This window comes from Girardinichthys multiradiatus, chromosome 7 (assembly GCF_021462225.1).
Source record: "Girardinichthys multiradiatus isolate DD_20200921_A chromosome 7, DD_fGirMul_XY1, whole genome shotgun sequence".
Classification (NCBI taxonomy): Eukaryota; Metazoa; Chordata; class Actinopteri; order Cyprinodontiformes; family Goodeidae; genus Girardinichthys; species Girardinichthys multiradiatus.
The window spans coordinates 11095180-11106237 of NC_061800.1; the positions used below are offsets into that span (position 1 = coordinate 11095180).

General features: G+C 44.2%; 1 protein-coding gene across 1 annotated transcript; it reads right to left on the reverse strand.

Annotated features, from left to right (window-relative positions):
* Positions 1-9791: 9791 nt before the first annotated feature.
* On the reverse strand, positions 9792-10742 carry LOC124871397 (olfactory receptor-like protein OLF4). The gene has a single exon (XM_047370662.1). The coding sequence runs from the start codon at positions 10740-10742 to the stop codon at positions 9792-9794; it is 951 nt and encodes a 316-aa protein (XP_047226618.1).
* Between the last annotated feature and the right edge of the window lie 316 nt (positions 10743-11058).

Genomic DNA, 11058 nt, shown 5'->3' on the forward strand with positions numbered 1-11058 from the left:
TTATATACAAATAAAATTTATCTCAGGCTACGTTGTGATATAACCGGTTTGAAGTGTAGAGGGAAGGGTAATGTAAAAACTGTCATCCTCTGCCTTGCGTTCCATGATGCTGTATGAATCATTAGGTTTTAGCACACACCTATTTTATACGTGTCGTAGTTCAACAAACTTGATCCAACTGTTGAATTTCTCAGGCCAATTTTTCCAGCATACAAAAACCTGTTTGACACCCTTGACGGTGCGTTGATTTAATATTTTCTCCTCTTGATACATCTTGTCCTTAAATATTTTTACTTTTTGAAGTTCCTCAGCGTAAAAAGAACCCTCAATAGGTTCTCCATCCAAATCTTTGAGTTTGTACACAGGAGGAGATTGGGGTATCCGCTCATACACTGTAAACACTTCACCTGTAAAACTGTTTGTATTTTTTGTCAAACACTCCACGTACCTTGGATATTCTGACAAGATCCCCCTGTTTAAACATTGTCACTGAGGCCCTGCAATATCTGTTGGAGGTAACATCGTACAGATTCTGAAACACTTGAAAGGCATTTTCTGAGGTCACTTCCATAGGGCTCATCTTAATGCTGGTGTGGTAGCTGTGGTTGTAGCTTCTAGTTCAATTTTGCAGGACGTCAATGTATCGCCGGGTGTTGTTAGCAGTAAAATATCTCCACATCCTTGTTTTTAACGTACGGTTAAACCTCTCAACCACAGAGGCTTTTGCTTCACTTGCTGTGGCAAAATGTTCAATACTGTGTTTCTCCATTAGAAGCTTAAATTTCTTGTTAAAAAATTATTTCCCTGCATCAGTCTGAAGTTTTTTTGGGACCTGACTTTCTTTAAAAACTGATTCAAAAGCCTTTAGCACCTCTGCAGCAGTTTTCCTCTTCAAAACACGTACATACGCCCTCTTTGAAAAGATGTCAATGACTGTTAATAAATAATTGTAACCGTCATTTTCCTTGGCCAGAGCTTGCATGTCAGAGAGATCGGCTTGGAACTGTCTCAATGGTCTGGTGACAAAAACTCTGTTTCTCGGGAACTTTATTCTTGCAGGTTTATATAGAGTATAGGTATCTTCTCCCGATAAAAAATCTTTAACTTTTTCAACCGCTACCTTCTTCCCCGTTTCATCTTGTATAACCCTCCTCAACCTTTCTAAACCACCTAAACTTCCCGGATTTGATGGGTTGTAATATACATTTTTCATGATCCTTCTTTCAGACATCCCAGTTTTGAGAAGAAGAAGAGTCTGTGAGCTCGCAGTTAGACCCTGATATATAGCGCAGGAAGGTGGGAGGTCCTCAAGAAGGGGAGTGGGTTCTCAAAAGAGGGTGGGAACGTCAGGATTCTTTTCACTGACATAACATCAATCCAGCAGCGTGAGTTTTCGAAAAGGTTGGAAAGACGCTGTCCAATTTCATTCATCTTCTCAACCCAAGCATCATATAGTAGAGCCAGCACAGTCTTGAATACACCGCAGTTCTGATTGAATGCCTCCGACACAAACAGATCTGAGGGGGTCGTCTGGTTATTCTTGCGTTTGCTTGCCTGAATAGACCAGCGGCCATTTGCTGTGGTTTTTGACCCCCACACTGCACTAAAGAGAGGTTCTCTCGCAGCTATTTCAACATCGGAAGGACACATTCTCATCCTTTTTGCTGGTTGAAGAGAGCTTTCATCTTCATCCTCCCTTTCGTACACTGAGACTGATTCAGGGTTATCGTTAAGGTGTGGGATTGCCAACTAACACAGCCCAGTCGTTGTGGGTGAGAGTACACAGAGCCAATGATCCATTAAATACCTCGTCTTGATCCAATTGATACAGGCAGAGCTCTCCTATTTTGTACATAAAAATATACCCCCAGCTACCACTCAGGCCATATGGTCCCAAAGACCACTCTTCCTGCAGAGTGTCGAACGGAGGCCTTTGCACCTTGCATAGGTAATATGTTGATTTCTTTGGGGCATCCATTTCACGGCGCGTATGCCTGTAGACGGTTACTGGGGTTTCACACAGAAGAAACGTACGTCTTAGCTGACCTGAGGCCTGTTTTTCATCCATTGTTGTTGGTGAAGTTGAATCATCATCTGCAGAGTATGTTACGATAGGAATTCCGATAGGTATCTCAGACGAGGAAATAGATGATGTAGATGGTTGTTCATCATCTTGGCACACCTCGCTTTTCTCCCCGGTTTGATAAAAAAGTCTCTTAAGTCTAACCATTGTTCAACAAGCGTTCTTTTCCAGCGAATGCTGCAGGTAAATTGTTGCGTTTTCTGCTAGTATTTAAAACAAACAATGAAGAACGCCCCTCTGGTTTTTTTTAATTTGTTGATTCTAGATTCGCCCCCTAATGACGAAATCCTATCAGCGCGCATAGTTACGCCCCTTGGCCACACCCCCCGAGACACCTCAGCAACAGCACAGACCTGTTAATTCAATAAACAGGGAATGGGAATTGTCAGACAATGCTCTAGACTTATAGCCAGGAAAATAGTACTTTCCTCTTAATTACTTTTTGACTACAGTTGGTGTGAAGACTGTCTGAGACAATGCGCAAGAAACACCTGCGGATGTCTGAGGTCTGGTCACCTATTCATTAAACAATGGATGTGTATTGACTGAGACAATGCGCAAGAAACAGCTACAATGCCTTGATTCAATAAACAGTGACTGCGGATTTTATAACCTTTATTTATTTTTTTTTCAGTTCATTTATTTCTCTGTTTTTTAGATCATCTCTACAACAGAAGCCAATTCATCCTTATTTTCTAAATAACATCTAAATAACCCCTGTGTTAAAACAAAATGAATTTACAATTCTGTCAGGTTCTCTCTTTTTATCATAATTTTGTGTGATGTTCCTGCATCAACCTGAGTGACCTTTTAAAGTGGATAAACTACATGTTTTGTTTTTAGATGTAAAAAACATCTAAAAACATACAATTAGAAAGATTCGCTTCTTTGTAATGACAACATCTGGCTAATGACACCATCCGGTTAATGACAACATCCGATTAATGACAACATCCGATTAATGACAACATCCGGCTAATGACAACATCCGATTAATGACAACATCCGATTAATGATGATATCCGGTTATGTCACAGGAAGGCCCAGCCACCGGAAGTCCCGCCCACCCGTCAAAATGTTCACACCTCGTTTGATTGAAGGATGTACATTTAGTCTGTCACAAATAATAATAACATACAAAAGCAGTGATGTAATTCTATAACAGTAAAGTGGCATTGGTAAAGTGTCAATGATATAACAGTTGCAACACAGGCCTTGAAGCAGTTCCATGAACAAACCTTGCAGTCCTTTTGTTCTAAAGAAGGGTGGCTAATAAAACCGGTGGAATCAATCACAAATAAAAATACTGACGCTCTACACAAAAGTAGTTACAAATCTAACTGCTGTAAAAGTTAGATTTTTAATATAACCGGTAGTAATATAACCAGGGGCTGCATGGTGGCGCAGTTGGTAGCACTGTTGCCCTGCACCAAGAAGGTCCTGGGTTTGATTCCCGACCGAGGGTCTTTCTGCATGGAGTTTGCACATTCTCCCGATGCATGCGTGGGTTCTCACCGGGTACTCCGGCTTCCTCCCACAGTCCAAATAAATGCCTGTTAGGTTAATTGGTCACTCTAAATTGCCCTTAGGTGTATGAAAGAGTGTGTGCATGGTTGTTTGTGTGTTGCCCTGCGATGGACTGGCGACCTGTCCAGGGTGTACCCCGCCTCTCGCCCATAGACTGCTGGAGAAAGGCACCAGCTCCCCCATGACCCACTATGGAATAAGCGGTAGAAAATGACTGACTAATATAACCAGTTGAATCAATCTCAAATAAAGATACTAACACTCCACACAACAGTAATTACAAACGTAAAAACACTAAAGCATTGTTGAAATAGCTGGCACGTGATGTAAAGTTGCTGGAAAGAAAAAATAATACTACAACTTACTCGTGAACCGGGTCCTGAAGAAGAAATTCCTCATGTCAGAAAAATCTTCCATGTACATTTTTTCCAAGGCTTCCAAAGTGCTCATTTTACTTTTCTGTGCCATTATAATGCTCGACATTCACGGAAAAATCACTGAAACAACAAGCAAGCTATGTGCGTAGTAGTGCATAAACGAGCTGTGTGTAAAATGAAAGTTACTACCACTTTTATGACCTCGGTAACAGGGGAATTATGTGACACGAAGAAGTACAATACCTATGACAAGTTCGTTCGTTCGTTCGTTCGTCGTCTTCCGCTTATCCAGGACCGGGTCGCGGGGGCAGCAGACTCAGCAGAGACACCCAGACGTCCCTCTCTCCAGACACCTCCTCCAGTTCCTCCAAGGGGAGCCCAAGGCGTTCCCAGGCCAGCCGAGAGACATAGTCCCTCCAGCGTGTCCTGGGCCGTCCCCTGGGTCTCCTCCCGGGGGGACATGCCTGGAACACCTCCTGAGGAAGGCGTCCAGGAGGCATCCGGTATAGATGCCCGAGCCATCTCAACTGGCTCCTCTCGATGTGGAGGAGCAGCAGCTCTACTCCGAGCCCCTCCCGGATGGCCGAGCTCCTCACCCTATCTCTAAGGGAGTGCCCGGCCACCCTACGGAGGAAGCTCATTTCAGCCGCTTGTATCCGTGATCTCGTTCTTTCGGTCATGACCCAAAGTTCATGGCCATAGGTAAGGGTAGGAACGTAGACCGACCAGTAAATTGAGAGCTTTGCTTTTCGGCTCAGCTCTCTCTTCACCACAATGGACCGGCACAGCGCCCCCATTACTGTGGCAGCCGCACCGATCCGTCTGTTGATTTCCCGCTCCATTCTTCCCTCACTCGTGAACAAGACCCCGAGATACTTAAACTCCTCCACTTGAGGCAGGAACTCCCCTCCAACCTGAAGAGGACAAGCCACCCTTTTCCGGTCGAGTACCATGGCCTCGGACTTGGAGGAGCTGATCCTCATCCCAGCCGCTTCACACCCGGCTGCGAACCGCCACAGCGCATGCTGTAGGTCTTGGCTAGAGGGGGCCAGCAGGACCACGTCATCCGCAAAAAGAAGAGACAAAATCCACTGGTCCCCAAACCAGACCCCTCCGGCCCTTGGCTGCGTCTAGAAATCCTGTCCATAAAAGTTATGAACAGGACCGGCGACAAAGGGCAGCCCTGCCGGAGTCCAACATGCACTGGGAACAGGTCCGACTTAGTGCCGGCAATGCGGACCAAACTCCTGCTCCGCTCGTACAAGGACCGGATGGCCCCTAATAAAGGGCCCCCGATTCCATACTCCTGGAGCACCCCCCACAGGGCATCACGAGGGACACAGTCGAATGCCTTCTCCAGGTCCACAAAACACATGTGAACCGGTTGGGCAAACTCCCATGAACCCTCGAGCACCCTGTAGAGGGTATAGAGCTGGTCCAGTGTTCCACGGCTGGGACGAAAACAACACTGTTCCTCCTGAAGCCGAGGTTCGACTATCGGTCGGACTCTCCTCTCCAATACCCTGGCGTAGGCCTTACCAGGGAGGCTGAGGAGTGTGATCCCCCTGTAGTTGGAACACACCCTCCGGTCCCTCTTCTTATAACGCCGGACGGTTTGCCAGAATCGCTTTGAGGCCAACCGGTAGTCCTTCTCCATGGCCTCACCAAACTCTTCCCAGGCCTGGGTTTTTGCCTCAGCCACAGCCCGGGCCGCAGCACGCTTGGCCTCACGGTACCCGTCAGCCGCATCAGGAGTCCCACAAGCCAACCACAGCCGATAAGACTCCTTCTTCAGCTTAACAGCATCCCTTACTGCCAGTGTCCACCACCGGGTTCTGGGATTGCCGCCACGACAGGCACCGCAGACCTTACGGCCGCAGCTATGGGCAGCAGCATCAACAATAGATGCGGAGAACATGGTCCACTCGGACTCTATGTCTCCAACATCCCCCGGGATCTGGTCGAAGCTCTCCCGGAGGTGGGAGTTGAATACATCCCTGGCCGAGGGCTCCGCCAGGCGTTCCCAGCAGACCCTCACTATGCGCTTGGGCCTGCCAAGTCTGTCTGGCTTTCTCCTCCTCCAGCGGATCCAACTCACCACCAGGTGATGATCAGTGGACAGCTCAGTCCCTCTCTTCACCCGAGTGTCCAAAACATGCGGCCGAAGGTCTGATGATACGACAACAAAGTCGATCATCGACCTCCTGCCTAGGGTGTCCTGGTGCCAAGTGCACTGATGGACACCCTTATGTTTGAACATGGTGTTCGTTATGGACAATCCGTGACTAGCACAGAAGTCCAATAACAAAACACCACTCGGATTCAGATCGGGGAGGCCATTCCTCCCGATCACGCCTCTCCAGGTGTCACTGTCGTTCCCCCGTGGGCGTTGAAGTCCCCCAGCAGAATAATGGAGTCCCCGGGAGGGGCACTATCCAGCACCCCCGACAGGGACGCCAAGAAGGCCGGGTACACTGCACTACCACTCGGCCCGTAGGCTGAAATGATAGTCAGAGACCTCTCCCAAACCCGAAGGCGCAGGGATACGACCCTCTCAACCACTGGGGTAAACCCCAACACGAGACGGCTGAGCTGGGGGGCAACAAGCAAACCCACACCAGCCCGCCGCCTCTCCCCGTGGGCCACTCCAGAGTAGAAGAGAGTCCAACCCCTCTCAAGGAGATGGGTTCCAGAGCCCACGCTATGCGTGGAGGCGAGCCCAACTATTTCTAGTTGATATCTCTCGACCTCCCGCACAAGCTCAGGCTCCTTCCCCCCCAGCGAGGTGACATTCCACGTCCCTAGAGCCAGCCTAAGCATCTGGGGATCGGGCCGCTGAGGTCTCCACCTTCGTCCGCCACCCAATCCTCTTTGCACTGGTCCCTCACGGTTCCCCCTGCAGATGGTGGGCCCACTGGGACAAGTCTGTGTCCCAATTCAGGGGCTGGATCCTTAGAAGGCCGTATTTGTAGGCCGATTACTTCACAGCGTGGCGACGAAGGCTATCCCAATACATGAATCCTTCCGTGACTCCTTTGAATGTGGCCGACAAATGTGTCCTTCTTTTGCCAGATTTGAAGGATGGGTCGTGAGTATCCTTCGCGGTCCATCATTTCCCATGATTCTTTGCGGGTCAAAGCAGATTGGTTAAGCAGGGGCAGCCATGGCAGACCACAGCTTCAAAAGCTCTGATTAAATTGTGAAAGATCACACTTTCTGTGAAACAAATGAACTTCTACAATGTTTTTAGTGTGGCAATATAACTATGTAGACGTGAAATATCTGCTTGATTTGTTGAGACATCGCTTAATTTCAAACGTGCTCCCACATGTTCGGAGTTTCCGCTTAAATTACTGTAAAACCAAAAGTATCTGTAAAAAATCAATTTAGCGAATTGCTTTGTAAACCTTAAAGCCTCCTCTTGCAAGGAATTTACAAAGTAAAACCTGGCTGTGTTTATCTGACTTTTAGAGCCGTTCGGGCTAAAGAGGTTACTGATATGGACTAACTATGTCTGGAATAAAGGTTATATAAAATACATCCTGTTTTTTACCTATATATTATGTGTAATTCAACTGTTAATTATTTCCTGAACACTTTATTGTATTAAATGATTGTAATTTTGATTCCCATACATCAGCATCAAAACCACGATCCAGAATGAAAGGGAAAAGATTCTGGAGTACATCAAGAAGATGGCCACCAACGATGAACCACTAAATACAGGTCCTTCTCAAAAAATTAGCATATTGTGATAAAGTTCATTATTTTCCATAATGTCATGATGAAAATTTAACATTCATATATTTTAGATTCATTGCACACTAACTGAAATATTTCAGGTCTTTTATTGTCTTAATACGGATGATTTTGGCATACAGCTCATGAAAACCCAAAATTCCTATCTCACAAAATTAGCATATCATTAAAAGGGTCTCTAAACGAGCTATGAACCTAATCATCTGAATCAACGAGTTAACTCTAAACACCTGCAAAAGATTCCTGAGGCCTTTAAAACTCTCAGCCTGGTTCATCACTCCAAACCCCAATCATGGGTAAGACTGCCGACCTGACTGCTGTCCAGAAGGCCACTATTGACACCCTCAAGCAAGAGGGTAAGACACAGAAAGAAATTTCTGAACGAATAGGCTGTTCCCAGAGTGCTGTATCAAGGCACCTCAGTGGGAAGTCTGTGGGAAGGAAAATGTGTGGCAGAAAACGCTGCACAACGAGAAGAGGTGACCGGACCCTGAGGAAGATTGTGGAGAAGGGCCGATTCCAGACCTTGGGGGACCTGCGGAACCAGTGGACTGAGTCTGGAGTAGAAACATCCAGAGCCACCGTGCACAGGCGTGTGCAGGAAATGGGCTACAGGTGCCACATTCCCCAGGTCAAGCCACTTTTGAACCAGAAACAGCGGCAGAAGCGCCTGACCTGGGCTACAGAGAAGCAGCACTGGACTGTTGCTCTGTGGTCCAAAGTACTTTTTTCAGATGAAAGCAAATTCTGCATGTCATTCGGAAATCAAGGTGCCAGAGTCTGGAGGAAGACTGGGGAGAAGGAAATGCCAAAATGCCAGAAGTCCAGTGTCAAGTACCCACAGTCAGTGATGGTCTGGGGTGCCGTGTCAGCTGCTGGTGTTGGTCCACTGTGTTTTATCAAGGGCAGGGTCAATGCAGCTAGCTATCAGGAGATTTTGGAGCACTTCATGCTTCCATCTGCTGAAAAGCTTTATGGAGATGAAGATTTCAGTTTTCAGCATGACCTGGCACCTGCTCACAGTGCCAAAACCACTGGTAAATGGTTTACTGACCATGGTATCACTGTGCTCAATTGGCCTGCCAACTCTCCTGACCTGAACCCCATAGAGAATCTGTGCGATATTGTGAAGAGAACGTTGAGAGACTCAAGACCCGACACTCTGGATGAGCTAAAGGCCGCTATCGAAGCATCCTGGGCCTCCATAAGACCTCAGCAGTGCCACAGGCTGATTGCCTCCATGCCACGCCGCATTGAAGCAGTCATTTCTGCAAAAGGATTCCCGACCAAGTATTGAGTGCATAACTGTACATGATTATTTGAAGGTTGACGTTTTTTGTATTAAAAACACTTTTTTTTTATTGGTCGGATGAAATATGCTAATTTTGTGAGATAGGAATTTTGGGTTTTCATGAGCTGTATGCCAAAATCATCCGTATTAAGACAATAAAAGACCTGAAATATTTCAGTTAGTGTGCAATGAATCTAAAATATATGAATGTTAAATTTTCATCATTACATTATAGAAAATAATGAACTTTATCACAATATGCTAATTTTTTGAGAAGGACCTGTATATATCTTCAGCAACAGTCTATTGCATCCCTCAATAAAACTGCAGACATTTCTTTTTTCACGGGCAACACTATCTGATAATCCCACAAACTATTAATTTTATTATTTATACATTGTAGATGTGCACAGGATTCAGAGATTACAATCAGAAGAACAAGTACTGATTTTAGTGTGAGAGTGGGTGTCAATAACAAGATAACAACTGTTGGGGAAATTACATTCTGTAAAGCAAAACAGAAAGTACAATAATTACAAAACAATAAATGCACTGTATACAAAACCTAATTTGGTGATCTTGTACCTAATATTAAAACCACTGCAGACTTATATTTGAATTCAAAAGCATTTTATACATAAAGATTCAATTATAACAACATTAACACTCATTTAAGACTCATTTATCATAATTAGATAAAAACAAATTTTATTTTGTATGCAATGTGCTAGAAGTATTTACTGCATATTTACAATTACTGCTGATTTTTACTTAAGACTACCTTTGCTTTCCATAACAACTGCTTCAGATGTTTGTAAATTTCCTTCATTTTGAAGCCATATATAAAGGGATTAAATAAAGGATGATACAGAACAATCTGTAATGTCATGATTAAACGAACTGTCTTTGAAAACTCTGATTCCACTCGAACAATGCTTATGTCATATACACTCAACAAAGTTAGACTGAATAACACCAACAAGTGGGGTAAACATGTCTCAGCAGCTTTCCTCCTGACCTCTTTACTGCTCCTGTAAGAAATGATCAGTATCTTTGTATATGAGAATAGAATGAAAAGTATTGGAAGCATTACAATATCTAGTATGGCAAATACACCAAATATAGCAAGAGCTCTAGGCATTGCACACTGAAGGGTGTAAATTGCATTATTACAAAATATCCCTTTAATATTAAAATTACATAGTTTACCTTTAGTGTTGCTGAGCATTATTAGTGGAATTGATGCATGACAAGCAGGTATAAACCAAGAGAAAAACAGGAAAACAGTGATAGTGATGTTTGTCATAATTGTCGGATATAGCAGAGGCTTGCATATAGACACATATCTATCATAGGACATGACTGCTAATAGAAAGAATTCTGCTGGCCCTATAAAGTAAAAGAAATAAAACTGAAGGAGACAGGCTTCATAAGTTATCTTCTGTTTTTCAGAGAAAATGTCAATCAAAAGCTTTGGGTAAGTGGTGGTACTGTAAAGAACACAATTCACCAGCAATGCAGCAATGAAAACATACATTGGTTCATGGAGGTTTCTGTTAACCCATATGAGATAAACAATAGTCAAATTACTGCAAATGATGAGAACATAGGCAGAAAACATTATGAAAAAATAAGCATATTTGTATTTGCTAATTTCCACATACCCATCCAGAAAAATATAGGTATCATTCATTTCATTGTTCATTATTTCCTTACAAATTATGTAGGGTCAGAAAAAAAAAAACTCAGAGTACAGGCTTCAGTTTAAAAAAAAATCCTCTGTTTTTATATTAATTTGCCTAAACCTGCTGCCTTGTCTGCTGCTTGAAATAAATCACTGTGAGTCTGGGATAAAGTTTTATGAGATTGCTTCAGTGTGGAATAAAACCTCTAGACAACTCATCTCTAGAGGTCCATTTCATCAGTCATCAACATATTCATTAGGTCTTATTATGTAATCGGACTGATTCCACTACAGCTACCCTGTTAGAAACGAGTTAAAGTCAAAATATTATTTGCAA

Excerpts from the sequence above, each read along its gene's own strand:
- LOC124871397 (XM_047370662.1), bottom strand. The coding sequence starts at position 10,742 with ATGAACAATGAAATGAATGATACCTATATTTTTCTGGATGGGTATGTG.